Source organism: Meles meles, chromosome 7, assembly GCF_922984935.1.
Source record: "Meles meles chromosome 7, mMelMel3.1 paternal haplotype, whole genome shotgun sequence".
Lineage (NCBI taxonomy): Eukaryota > Metazoa > Chordata > Mammalia > Carnivora > Mustelidae > Meles > Meles meles.
The window spans coordinates 46,850,485-46,864,950 of NC_060072.1; the positions used below are offsets into that span (position 1 = coordinate 46,850,485).

The window sequence follows — 14,466 nt, forward strand, 5'->3', positions numbered from 1 at the left end:
TGTTTCTTCCCTTCTCCCACCTGCTTTAGTGCAATTCCTGGCTTTGTCTGCCAGTGCTGGAGATGAAATAAATCATAAAGGAAATGACACAGCTGGACTGATCAGATCTTGAGATCTGCCTAATTTAAGCTCTATGGGTAGCATATTTCCCATTAATTGTTCTAATTCAGAGTGGACAGAGGGAGAAAGCTTAAGTGAAATATGCAGTTCAATTCAACAAGCTTTTATTGGTACCTCTTATTTGCCTAGAAAGGTTTTATTCAATTTAAGTGATACAAAGATATAGAAGTTCTTCTGGAGCTTTCACCTGTGTTGTAGAACAAACCACAACTACATGAGTATCTGAAAACAACAACAACAAAAATGAGGCAATGCTAAGCAAATGTTGTGTATACATTCATGTGTGGAAAGGAATTATCACTGCAATCCGGAGTTGGGTCAAGGCTTTCTGGAAAAATGAGACCAAGGTAGACCTTTGTCAGCTTGAGTGTGTTGGTGATGCAAGTAAAAGGGGCAGGGGCATCCCACGAAGACACAGAAGCAAAAAGGTCAGTGCTCCTGAGATGGTTAAGGGAGAGGTCTGACCGGGGGACTTTATGATTAGGAGTAATTAGCCACTAGCCTAATATAAGAATCTCCACACTACAAAGTCTTGGAGGGGGCGGGAGGCCACCTCTATTACACAGACTGCTGTAGTCTACCTAGAGACACAGACTGGACCAGAGGAGCCCAGTTACACAGGTGATTCTATTACCTTTTCACCTTAGAAAGGAAAATGGAGACTAAAGACGATTACATCAATTACACAGATATATCCTACTAGTCTAAAAGTACGGCCTCACATCTTTCTGTCATTATGGTCACAGAATTTGGACTGGAGTCAGGAGAAAGTTTAAATACAGGTACTGATTTGGAGAGAGAGGAAAGAGAAAGGAAAAGGGGACAGTTGTTAGAAGACACCCATCGCCATCCCCCCACCCCCCATCCCCCTCAGGAGGGCAGGGTGCTGAGCAGGTGCTTTGGGAACGCTTTCCCAGGCAACCCTCGGTGCTCAGCAAGCAGCAAGCGGAGGATACCACGGACTACCCCTCCTGCAGGCAGCCCCAGGAAGATACCGCGGACTACTCCTCCTGCAGGCAGCCCCAGGAAGCTGGTCACTCTTCGCCAGCCATGAGCTCTGTCCACGTGGAGAGGAAGGGGTAGGGTGGGTCTTGAGGGCCTCTGCTTCCTCGGGTCAGGCCTTCCTCGATCCCTCCCCACCCATCCCCAGGTCGTGGACACTCTCCAGAATAACCGCGGCTAGACCTCCCCCGCAGAGGAGGCAGCCCCCCGCGGAGGAGCCTGCCCCCCTCGCAGCCGCCGCGAAGACCCGGAGAGGTGGAATTTCACTTCGAAACTCCGTGCGGCGCGAGGGCCAGCGCCGGGCATGCTCAGTAGGCGCAGCGCGTCTGGTAGCTGGTGGCGCGGCGCCGGCTCCGCGCGGAGGGCTCCAGGGCTGGCACGGGAGTCCACCCCGCCTTCGCCGCCGCGGCTGCGGGCTTGCAGAAGGCCGAGCGGTAGCCGCCTCCGAGCGCCTCGCCTCTGCCCTGCTCCGCCCCCTCCCAGCCGCCGCCTCCTCCTCCTCCTCCTCCTCTTCCTCTCTCCCTCTCTTTGGGAGGCGAAGCTGGTGCTGGCTTCTGCCGGCGCCCAGCGCCACAGACCGCCCTGCCAACCCAGCCAGGACCTGAGGATGAAACCCGGAGACCAGAAGACCCTCGGTAGTGGCTCTTTCTAGTCACTTTGCCTGAAGTGGGGTCGCGGCGGAGTTCCTCCTCCACCGCTCAGCGCAAACACTATGCGGACAGCAGTCGGCTTCGCTGCGCTGTGCCTGCTTCTTAATCTTCACGCTGCAGGTAAGGGCTTGCGGGGCGCAGAGCCGGAGCTGTGGATGAGATGGGAAACTGCACATGCTTGAGGACTCTAGGAAAAGCTTGCCTCGCCAAGAAAGCCGTAGAAAGCAGGGCAGTACTGACGAGCAAGGGGTGAGGGAGTTGTGCACCTGTTGGAAGACTGAGGCTGAAAACTTAAGCTAAAATCGGCTCTTGATTTGTCCTTACCTGGTACAAATAATAGTGAACATTGTCAATAGGAGCACAGGTTTGCTTCCCCCTCCTTTCCCATGCATCTAGACTCCCTGATCCTGTTTCTAGGCTCTGCACTTGACTGCCAGTTTTTCAGGAGACAGACAAGACATCCTGCTGGATGTAACCTTTTCTACTGCAGCGGCTACATCCGTAAGGTCTGTGGGTTTAGCGAGAGCTCACACAGATGCATTGGCTGCAACCTGAAGGACCACATCTCCGCCCAAAAGATCGAAATACATGGTTCACGTTAATGATGCCGCTCCAGGCTCCTTTGGCCCCTGCTCTTGTCACTCGAATTTTCTAAACCAATAAGAGGGAGGAAAGGTTTAAAATAGGACCCCATCTTCGCTTTCAGCATCGTGGTCAGCGTCCGAGGGTACCAAACAAAAACCCAGTCACAGTTTTAAGGCTGGCAACCCCCGGGGTAGGCACTGACCCTGGGACAGATTTGGTGAGGACTAGCCAAGAGTGACAGTGAGATTGCGCCCAAATATAAATATATTTGATATCAGAACCGATATTAGATTTTGAATGGGAGCCAACCTTAGGGAGTACCTGGGGAATTTTATATGCAATGTCACTACAGATTCTGCTTTTTTGGATACACGCAGCCTCTGTGTAATGCAAGGACTTGCTGGACGGAATCCTTTATCATTTTTACACACACGTACCAAAATAGAATATGGCAGAGATTTTAGGCACCCTACTGCGACAGCAGTTGTCCGTGCAGTAGCCCTGTAGCAAGCAAAGATTAGATATTTTATCTGAGTTCGCTTGTCACCCAGTCACACATATTCATTCATTCCTGCAGCTAACATTTATTGAGCATGTATTATGCCCCAGGGATAATGAATAAAAATAATGGTTGCAAAAATTATAATTCTTGTGGTCTCTTTTCAAAAGGAGTGGGTGAGTTCCTTTCCTATGTGTGCAGTAATGAGAGTGAAATATGGTACTTTCTTATTTCTAGCCCATGCTATTTTAGTGGATTGTGAACCTCTTGAACAAGTCATACACAGAAATATTAAGTCTATAATTAAGTACACGTGTTAATTCTTTTAACTATGATGTTTTATTGTGAAATTTCCAATAGTTCTTTGGTACCTTTTGAAAAGTAGCAAATAGCTATGACTTGGTCATTAAATTATTTGCAAACAGCTGTAATGCATCATTTTATTACCATATACAGTTCTTTAAATTTTGAAATTTGGAATGAAAAAATACACATTAGGTTGAATTTTATTTACATTATTATGTTTAATGGTATCTCCAAACATCCATTGCCAAAAAAAAAAAAAATTTAAAGCCTCAATTCTTACAAGTTTAGGAATGATTTCACTGATCTGTCAAAAATGTCAGTGTAGTTTTTTTTTTAACTAATGTATAAGGCATTCTAAAGATTCCATTTAATATATCTTGAGTAATTATAGCTTAAAAGTTATAGTTAAACTGAAAACTAAGCAGGTGGAAATCGTTTCTAAATTTAATGTAGGTGAACATTTGGGATGAGGAAAATAGAGAACTTTTGTTCATCAAAGGAGAAACCTAGAAGTCTGTAGCCCTAGATTATACCTGGAGCTCTGCCAAAGGGTGTATTACCAAAGACAAACCAATCCGTCTCGACTTTGACTTCTTAATTTGAAAAAAAAAAATTCTCATCCAATTTGAAATTAATAAGGCAGTGCGGTGATGGGCTATCATTTTCAGATTTCAATCGCAAGATGCTATATGGAAATTAATCATATTCATATTTAATATCATGCTTTTGATAGGTGTTTTTTCACAGCAGATTGCAAGTTTAATATTGTGGTTTTCTTGCCAGTTTCATTTTGAATGCATTTTAATTTTAAACAGCAATTTGTGGGTCACAAGCTGTCATCAGATTAAAATTCATCACAGCTATTTAATAACATTGTTAGGACTTTTCACTGGAACTGAAACAAACACATACTTTTTGATCTAAGCTCCTGTAGATTTGGGTGATGAGAAAGTGGCTGTGTGGGAGGACGAAGATCAAGAAGTCATTGATTTTGCTACTTGTTGAATATCTGAGTTTGCTTCTTTTACAGAAGACTCCTCTCAGGATAAAAGTGGGCTTCATAAAGAAGCGGAATGAATTCTGTCTTTCTGGTCCTCTTTACTGAAAAGCTCATGGGTCCGTTTTGGTTATGCTCAGGGTGCCAGCAATTTGTGCTGGTGGAACTGATGACATGCTGGAACCCTTTAGGGATGGGAGAAATTGGCTGACAGGATGTGAGTGCTCTTCTCAGTTATACTAGGAACGGTTGTCTTCCAGATGATCATTCCGCTAATGATGAGATGAGATAGCAGATTGTTTTCACCTTGAGTGCCATCTCCAATTATTTGGTCGTGATTGCCCAAGATACTGGGCAAAATAATAAATAAGCAAGCAAATAAATCAATAGTGACCAGCCTTGATCAACGGTCTCCATAGGGAAAAGTACTGTGGTCTGTTTGTAACATCTATGAGAACAAAAAGAGGAAGGGAGGTACAATACTGTGTAATTGACATCTCAGGATAAAATAATCCTAATAAATTACTGAGCATAGAGCTTGTTCAATGACCTGGACTCATCTCTTCCCAGGGCAGCTCATTTTCATAGATCTCCCTAACAAGGAAAGTTGTAGCTATTGTCCATCCACATGCTTACTATTCTGGTAAGAAAAAAGAAAACTAAGTGCCAGTAAATGTACACAGTATTTCTTTAAATAGTAAAGAGCCAGTTAACAGCCTAGTCAGGATGAAAACCCATGTTTTCAGACCTGTGACTGTATACTATATGAAATCATATACTGGTTCCAATAGGAAAGGCCACCATTGAGTTAGGCAGTCTTTGTGCCATCCAGAATGCTCAATAGGAAGAAACATGTGAAAATTGGAAAGAACCTTCTCCAGAGATTAGGCAGAGAGTAATGCATTGAAATCACATTCTGTATGTTTTAGCAGAACATCCACTAGAAAAAAATAAGGCTTTTACATGAGAATTTTCAAGATATTCCAAGACCTTCACTCCTTTGCAGCTAAAATACTACCCAATAAATATCATCTCCTGAAACAGAATATCATTCTTTGGTTAAAGAAAGAGAAAAAACAGTCAAAGCCTTTTTACCTAGCTGTCCCCCCCCCCCTTTTTTTTAAAGATTTATTTATTTGAGAGGAAAGGGGGGAAGGGGGAGGGACAGAGGGAGAAAGAGTGAGAGAGAATCTCCTGCAGACTCCCTCGCTGAGCACAGAACCCCGCACAGGACTCAGTCCCACACCCCGAGATCATCACAGAATCATGAATCAGGTACCTAACCTACTGAGCTACACATGCGGCCCTAGCTATCCTCATTCTTTCGTCCTTCTGTGAACCAATGTAATACATAAACTTCAATTGCAAAGACTGCTTCAGGAATATCCAAGAAGGTGTGCCCCAATAATATTGACGGTACCCCAAGATCCACCGAAAGTTTCTTTCCTTCAGTGTTTTTTCTCTTTCTTTAACCAAAGAATGATATTCTGTTTCAGGAGATGATATTTATTGGGTAGTACTTTAGTTGCAAAGGAGTGAAGGTCTTGGAATATCTTGAAAATTCTCATGTAAAAGCCTTATTTTTTTCTAGTGGATGTTCTGCTAAAACACACAGAATGTGATTTCAATGCATTACTCTCTGCCTAATCTCTGGAGAAGGTTCTTTCCAATTTTCACATTTTTCTTCCTATTGAGCATTCTGGATGGCACAAAGACTGCCTGTGCTGTATCTTCTGAAGATGCACCTTCTCTCTCAGAGAAATGCAGAGTCAAGTTTTCTAGTCTTTGAGAAAGAGGGATTCCTATGGTAAGGCCAAGAGGATCAGGAAAGTCATTTCCAGAAACATCACCCTCAAAAGGAAGGGTAGACTGATGGATAGAAAAATAATGTGTTATTCTTGAAGATTCTAAGATGTCTTCTCTCATTGAATTCCACAGAATCCGTTTTCCTGCTCAAAATCACTCAACACAATCCTTACACTAGCCTGGGTTCTATCGTATACTCTTCCCCCATTATCTCTCTGATATCATCTCTCATCACTTTCTTCTTTTTTCTCTCTCTCCAGCCATATTGGTCTCCTTGCATTCTAAGAAAATTCCAGGGACTTGCTGCCCTCATATGTTTTGCTTTCTTCTTTGCCTGAAACACTCTTTCCCCAGTATCTCCATGGCTTAATCCATTAATTTTAGGTTCTTACTCAAATGTTACTTTCTCAGGGAGGCCCTCACTGACTATCCTATTTAATATTTCATATTCTTCCCCCCCAAAAAGCTTCAATATCACTTCTCTCTTCTCTGCTTTACTTTTTTCCCAGAGGTTTTTCACCAACTTCCATTTCATGTATTTAACTTTCTTGTTCTGTTTATTGCGGTTCCCCTTTTCCCTTGAAATGTAAGCTCCTGGAGGATACAGATGTTTGTCTGTTTTGTTCTGTTTACTGCTGTGTCTGTTCCAGATCTTGTCCAGCCTAGCACCTGGGGCAGTGCCTGGCATAAAAGCTACTAAAGATTTAAAAAGATACATTGAATAAATAGAAACAACACAGTAATGTTCCTGGTCTCCCTCATTTGCATTTAATTTCTTCTTGGCACCCATGCAAGACACACTTAGTCAACTTAGCTACTGCTAGAATGGACTTCAATAGAGCTCATTTATCTAAAACTCAGGTTTCTCCCTAGGAGCTCACATGCCCAGGGAACATAACTGTCCCAAACAGACTCTTCTACCATTGTGAACTCAAGGACAACATGGGACAGGCTTGAAAGAGACAAGAACTGCAGATCAACTTAGTGACAGAGTCCTTCAGATTGATTGCCAGATGCTGTACACTCAGATGCCTGGCTGGTTCATTATATTTTCAGTTCTTAGTGAAATGCCTTATGTATACATATAGGAATGGCTGTAGTGACATAAAAGGATTCATACAGCTAATTCACTAAAGCACTTGGACAAACCTATCTTCTTCTTCCCCCCCACTTCTTTGGCATATAGGAGGCAGACATATATGTGTGCTGAACATCACACACTCCTATCACCTTGGAGATTACATGTTCTATTGGAGGCCATACCCTGCGTAGCGCCTTGTAAAAATTCTGGAAGGCATTGTCCACATTTGGCCTTCTCTTTTTTGTTTCTCATCTATTTTTCTACCAACTCAGTCCTCATCCTATCACCCTACTTGTGAGGTTTTGATCATAATTAAGATCTTTTTTTCTTACCAGTGAATATTTTCTTACAGCATTTATCCAATTTGATCTCTTTCTGATTTTCAAAGTTCTCCTCAGATTTCCACTGGATAACCATTGCTTCTTGGCTTCCCTCCTATTTCTCCAGCCATCCCTCAGTTTGTACTGTTAGGTCTTCCACTGAGTAGTGTTTAATGGTTAGTGCTTTCTAGAATTCATGTGCCGCCTTTTAAAAAATTTTTTATTTATTTTTAAAATTTCTTTTCAGCGTTCCAGAATTCATTGTTTATGTACCACACCCAGTGCTCCACGCAATACCTACCCTCCATAATACCCACCACTAGGCTCACCCAACCTCCCACTCCTCTGCCCCTCCCAAACCCTCATATTGTTGTGTGCCACCTTTTATTTCCCTCTCTGTACAATCTGCCTAGGGGTTACCGGATATCCCGTGATCATCTTATATTTATCTGGTATACTCTGCATAACCATCACAGTTGCTCTTATTTCTATATTTCTTATTATTGTGAATAACACCAAGATCCCCCACAGTCACCCAAGCCTGAAACTATTAACTCATCTTGGACCCCTACTTTGCTGCTTTCATCCCTATGGTCCCTAAGTCTTTTCCACTTTCCGTGTTCATGTCCCCGCCTTATTTCTCATATAGTAACTTACGTTATGATCCTTTGGTCAAATCCTTCGAAAATGCCAGAAGTAAAACTCTAAAATAAAAACACATACCTGCTCATGTTCTTCCGTTATAAAATTCTTTAATAAAGTTATTTCCTTCTTTCTTAAAATAAAACCCAAACTCATTAACAGGGCAGAGTCTTCTACTCTCAGGTCTCTCCTAATTTCATTTCCTGGAACTGTACTTGTTGCCTTTTATGCCATCAATAAATGTTCAATGAATGAATAAATATATTCCGGATGTATTAGGCAAAATAAATTCTAACAAATTAAATTACATTGATGAAGAGATTACAGCTCATCTTCATAACCGTAAAGAGTAGAATTGATTTTGCTACTGCTTCCTCAATCCAATTTACTTGTACTGGTTACAGAGAAATGAAAATAGGGCAAAAAAGCTTTCATTTAAACATTGTCTTTAGGATAAGTTTGTGCGCTATGGGCATGACTATAGTTGTAGTGGAGTTGTGTATCAAACTCGGACTAGTTAGACATTGTTATATGAGTTTCTAGTACTAGAGGGATGGGAATAAGGTGAAGGTCTTTATTTTTAGATCAAGGAATTACATAGGATACATAGTGTGATAGCTGTGGACTAAGGAATAGACCCAGAACTCTGACCTTTGATTACTGACTGGTCATCAACTCTCTTGGAACAGCAAATATGAGCCACTTACCCATTTATAATCAGGTGGGAGTATGAATCAGTGGGTACAATATATCAAGACCCCCAGTAATCCAATTCTCCTTCCCTCCCCCAAACAAAAAAACAAACCATCATAGAAAATTTGGGAGTATTCGGATGGTTGTGTACATTTTCTTCCTCTCTTTTTATGTGTAGACAAAGTGTTTATAGACCCATAAAGTTTTGGGATACCACACATTTATTTTCTGATAGAAAAACACTACACCTAAAGGGAGACATACTTACATCTGAAGAATGGAGACTAGTTTATGAATTATAAAAAGTCATGTTTTATAAGATGATGGGATCACACATCAAAACCCATTTATTGCCATTAGTACTAATGATTACATGGATGTCGTGTTTTATGGTAAGTTTATTGTTAAATCTTTTCAATCTGTTTACAAAGTCAAATTAAAAAGGTAGAGAAAGCCATTTTTCCCTTTAAAGGGGGATTTTGAAAGATCCTACTTGGCCTATAAGTGCATTCTTCATTTTCAAAGCACTTATAAATGCTGACACACTCAGAGTTACACTGATATTTCCCAGCATAGAAGATTTTAATAGGTTTGAAAAAATACTTAATGGTAAATTATTATTTTAAGATCAAATTTCCTAATTTCTTTTCCTCAAATAACAGCACCATAAAGTGTCTGTTATAGCAATGATATTTGCCACAGAACGACAATTAGCAAATTTATATTGTAAACATTATTAGCATTTCCCATTTAAATAATTTTTTACTCGCAAGGCTACTGAGACTTTCCTCATAATCAAATCTCATTTGATTTCAAGTTATGAAGATGTTGGTGGCCGTTAAAATTGCAGGCACATGGACCAAAACCAAAGCAAAAGTAACTATTTACATGATACAGCAATCTAGATCAGTATGTTTAATTGCACTGAAGTAAATGCCAAATTCAGTGAGGACATGAATTATTTTTTCCCTAGTTCAGACCTGAAGCAGTGTCCATATCCTGACTTCAATGTGCCGAATGGATTAAGGCAGCTCTAAACTACTCTCGTTGGAAAGGAGCACAAAATGAACACGGAGTACGAGTGTCTCGTGGGGCTATAGAGAGGCGGGTGCAGAGCAAGACTCTGTCACTCTTTCACTGTAGTAACACCCCGACTGCTGATGGACCCTGGCAGGGAAATCAAACACTATGCATAACTTCCATCACTGGGTTACTGGGAAAGATGCCCAAAACAGAGAGGGCTAAACATGAGATGGAGCATTGGTTTGAAAGGCCGTCAATCCATCAATATGAAGGTGTGGTTTTAAGTTACAAGCAATTTGCTTTCTTGGCCTTGTTGAGTCAAGACTGTATTTTTATTCTCCCTGGAAGAAAATGAAATAGCTTAAGGAGAGGAGTTAAGAGAAAATTGAAATAAGGGGGGGGAATGCCATATTTTTAAATAACCTTTAGCAGAACATCATAGTAGTTAAGAGCACGGATGTTGTGACAAGTCTCCAATCCACACACGATCACTTTCCAGCTCTGTAAACTTAGGGCAAGTTACTTAATCCTTCTAAGCCTCAACTTTCTCTTCATTTTTATTATTCATTTTTTCAATTTCTTCTTTTTAAAAGGGAGGTTACATCCTATACAACCGTAGAGTTGTGTGTTAAACAGGACAATGTATGTAAACTGCACTGTCTTAGTAAGTGCCACGTAAGAGCTAGGTATTATTTGATTAGGGGTAGGACAGGTCAGGTGACAAATGGCTAACAGGTATCTGGGAGCACTTTCTACTCCAGATAAGAATAGCTGTTAATTGCATGGTCCTTCCCTAGAAGGTGTTCATTTTTCAACAAAGTATGACAGCAGTGCGTTAGACAAGTGATGTTAATTTCAAATGGTGAAGGAAAGGACTAAGACAGAATGGAATGGAAGTGTGGACTTAATGGGCCTACCAAGTGCCCTCCAAATCCCTAAATGCGGGCAGAGGAGACCAGGGCAGGGATCTCTTCAAGTGGCCACTGGCCACCTCCTTTCTCACTTTTCTTCTGTCCTGATATCCAGGCATTTACATCTCTGTAATATCATTACTATGACAGTATTTTAATTTTTGTATTTTCTAATGTTCATTTTGCTATGTTTTAACATAATTCTTCTTCATAATTCAAAATTATTCTTGAAATACTTATTTTTTCTTTGTTTTGCTATTGGATCCCAGTTTTCAAGTCATCTGGAGAACTCTACTATAAAAATGATGGAAGTGGGGCTCAGGGGTCGCTCACTCGGTTAAGTATGGACTTCTGGTTTCGGCTCAGGTCATGATCTCAGGGTTGCAAGGTGTAACACTTTGGGCTCCTTGCTCAGCGGGAAGTCTGCTTGCGATTCCCTCTTCCTTTCCCTCTGCCCCTCTCCCACACTCGCGAGCACACACTCTCTCTCTAAATAAATAAAATCTTTAAAAAAAATGATGAAATCGTTTATAATCTCTATAACTATACATAAATAATATTTTAATTGTTTGTATAACAATAAGTGAAATAGGAAGGATTTTACAAATGTCCTGCTTCATTACTCAGCAAGTGCTTGTGGAACTCAATTCCTATGATTTCTGCAAAGGGTAGTATTTCTCGGCTTTCCAGCCACAAGATCATTTGTCTCTGCTTCAGCGTTTCCCCAGAGAGCATATCTTGATGAAGTTCTTCTCTTAATGGCGGTGTAGAATTTAAGAGACAGTAGTACTCACCCCTGTGGACCTCTCCTGCAAACATCCTTGAGCTCAATTCTTCAGGAACCGGGGGGCATCTGACTGCAAGTATCTGAACCCACATAAATCTCACTTCCTCCGGCAGAGTCTGAGTCCAGTGCTCTCGACCCCATCCCTTCCTTATGACTTCTGTCTAGTCACATTGTCCCAAAGGGTACTGTCCTAATTGTATTATGTTCCACTCTGTAACATATACTTATCAGATGAAAAATAACTTTATTAAAGCTGGGCAGAGATCAAGAAACATGAAACTCACTCATTGTAATTTTGCCACCGGCACGTGGTGCCCAGGGGATTTTTCCTGAAATGACAGTCACTTCTAGGGGCACCTGTGTGGCTCAGTTGGTTAAGTGGCTGCCTTGGGTTCAGGTCATGATCCCGGGGTCTTGGGATGGAGCCCTACATCGGGTCCCTGCTCAGTGGGGAGCCTGTTTCTTCTTCCTCTCCTCTGCCTGCCACTCTGCCTCCTTGTGCTCTCTCTGTCAAATGAATAAAAATCTTAAAAAATAAAAAAAATGACAGTCATTTCTGTGACCCCGGAATAGAGCTTGCCATTGCATATCTCAATGTTGGATGGATAAGATAAATAAAAAGAAGTAAATTGTTATAGTGGGTTGGAAGTAGGAATAGGAACTACGTTTTCTAATGGGATATTTGAAGAAATGTGAAGGAGTGTTTATATCAATAAATAGGCAGAAAAAGTTTATAAGATGCTTTAATTAAAATCATTCCTTATTCTTGTACCGTTCAGATCTCCTATATAGAGAAGAATAGAGCCAACTCTATGAAAATAGACTAATGACTTTGGTATTTAAAAATTTTTTCTTATTATTGATATGCTAGATACATCACTGGCCAAACATATGAAACATTTAAATAGTCTTAGAGAATGACAAAGCACCTCCTTGTGGGGTTATGTTTTCATATCCTAGAAACCAGCGCACAGACTAGATTTTAGGAAAACCATTCCTGGAAGGAGCTGTTCCTTCCATGACAAGCTCCTCCAAGTCTTCTGGGGGCGGACGGCCATAATGATTTACAGTTTTTATAAATTCAATCCCTATCTTGCAGAAACTCTCATTTCTCGTTATTTTTATTTTTTTGCTCCTTATAATTGCTCATTTGAAGATGGACCTCTTTTTTAGTCCAGTTGGTTGTTTGTTGTCAGGATATAAAACAAAACGAATGTTTGTATCTATAAGTATATACATATATACATATATGTATGTTGTTAGAATGTCACTAAGACACACAAACTGAATTTTATAAAACTGGTGACACAGATGCAGCCATAATGGACTCTTTCCATGTAACCGTCTATGAAAAGACTGTAGGATTGGTCATAGGTTATAACTGGGAGGTTATCCTAACCAACCTCAGTCGTCACATGTCAGGAAGCCTGCAGTATTCTTCAGGAAGATTCAGGGTTGTTACTGTGGATCTTTATAGCTGGAGATGAGTACTATGGTGACATCTTGTGTTAACCATTACCACTGGAATTACAGAACAACTGCAAGAATATTTTTAATATTAACCTCCTTACATCCAAGGATGTTGTTTCTGGAAATCCCTGCCCCTGAAAGGATTGTTCCCAAAGGGTCTCTTATTGTACTTGGTCTATTCATCTAATTGATTAGACCCAGAGAAAAGTAGTTGTTAGTCATAGTACACATTGGACATTCGGAAAGAACGGTGGTGAGAGCTGAATGACACGCCTAATGCCTGGAACAGAACGTGAAGAAAGTGAAAAACCACCTTTTGGGTCCTTCTGATACATGAACGCTTATGCTATGTATGCAATTTTGTTCTTTTTGGAAAAATTCTCAATCATAATAAAACATTATAAACTGGAACTTACATAAAGTCTGGACATTTGTTGTCTTAAATTTAAAAGAAAGGTGAAAAAATCACAAATTTCAGAGGATACAAAGTAATAGATTACAAAGGGTCACTGTCTCTATATTGTGTACTATGTAAGTTGTGCTCTGTAAGGAAGGGTTTTGAAGATGCACCAAGAGCTTTGATGAAAAGATATATGGAGGAAAGCAGAGTCAATCCAGGGGAACTGGATGCTATTAGCAAACTTAGCTTACATGAAGCGAAATCATCATAATAATATTTCATTAAATCAGAAGAAATGAGAAAAGTGAGTATAACTGTGAAGCTTTACCTGTAACTTTTTAAATTTTCCATGTGGAAAAAGAAGTGTACTTGTTTATTGTGGTTATGGAAAAATGTCTCTCTTTAGAAAAAAAATAAGCATCAGGCAAAATCCAGTTGAATTGGGACTTCTCTTTTCTTGAAGCCCAGCACATGGTAATCTAGTTGTAGATCTACAAGAACCACTTTGATTCTCTAATGAGAAACTGAGGCTCAGCTGTGAGGAGAGTTAACTCAAGTTCACATAGATGGTGGTGGTGAGGGATGTCTTGCAGTAGACTCTAGGTCCCTTACCTCCTAGACCATTGACCATTGCTTTTTAAAAAAGTGTTTCTTTTCTTTCTGACTACTATTAACAGGCATCTGCTAGATAAGCTTTTGCTAGTACTCCTGTGTATTTTTAACTTTTTCTGAGAAGCATTTACAAATCAAAGGAGAGTCTCGTCGTTTCTTTTACAGAAATTCCCAAGGGACTTCCCTGTTCTCCATTTATATCCACTTTCTAGAGACAAAAGTATTGGCAATGCTTTAGAAACAATGATCCGTCCACAGAATGATCAGAGAACGAAGGTGCCTTTTTTCGATTGTTCACCTTTTCACGTCTCTAGAGAACACGGCTTCATCCTTTTGTTCCTTTTACAAGTTACTGACTCTGATTTAAGCATTTGCTATACAAGGGTTTATCCTGAGACGGTGCAGGCAAGGCCATTCTACCCTGTGCATTTACGAATTACCAAGAGTGAATCTGAACTATTGAATCATAACGTACTCTAACTTAACATTGTCATTTCATCCATTTCTCTCTTAAAGATTTCTTCAGAGATTACCAAGGTCTGTCCAAAATGAAATTTAAATC

The 14,466-nt window shown here is 40.6% G+C and overlaps 1 protein-coding gene across 1 annotated transcript in view; it reads left to right on the forward strand.

Moving 5' to 3' along the window:
* Nucleotides 1-1,426: 1,426 nt before the first annotated feature.
* PTPRR (protein tyrosine phosphatase receptor type R) overlaps nucleotides 1,427-14,466 on the forward strand; it is a 234,200-nt gene continuing 221,160 nt past the window's right edge. The window contains 3 exon segments of the mRNA XM_046013982.1: nucleotides 1,427-1,600; nucleotides 1,603-1,772; nucleotides 1,774-1,892. Coding sequence (XP_045869938.1) covers nucleotides 1,427-1,600; nucleotides 1,603-1,772; nucleotides 1,774-1,892 — 463 coding nt within the window.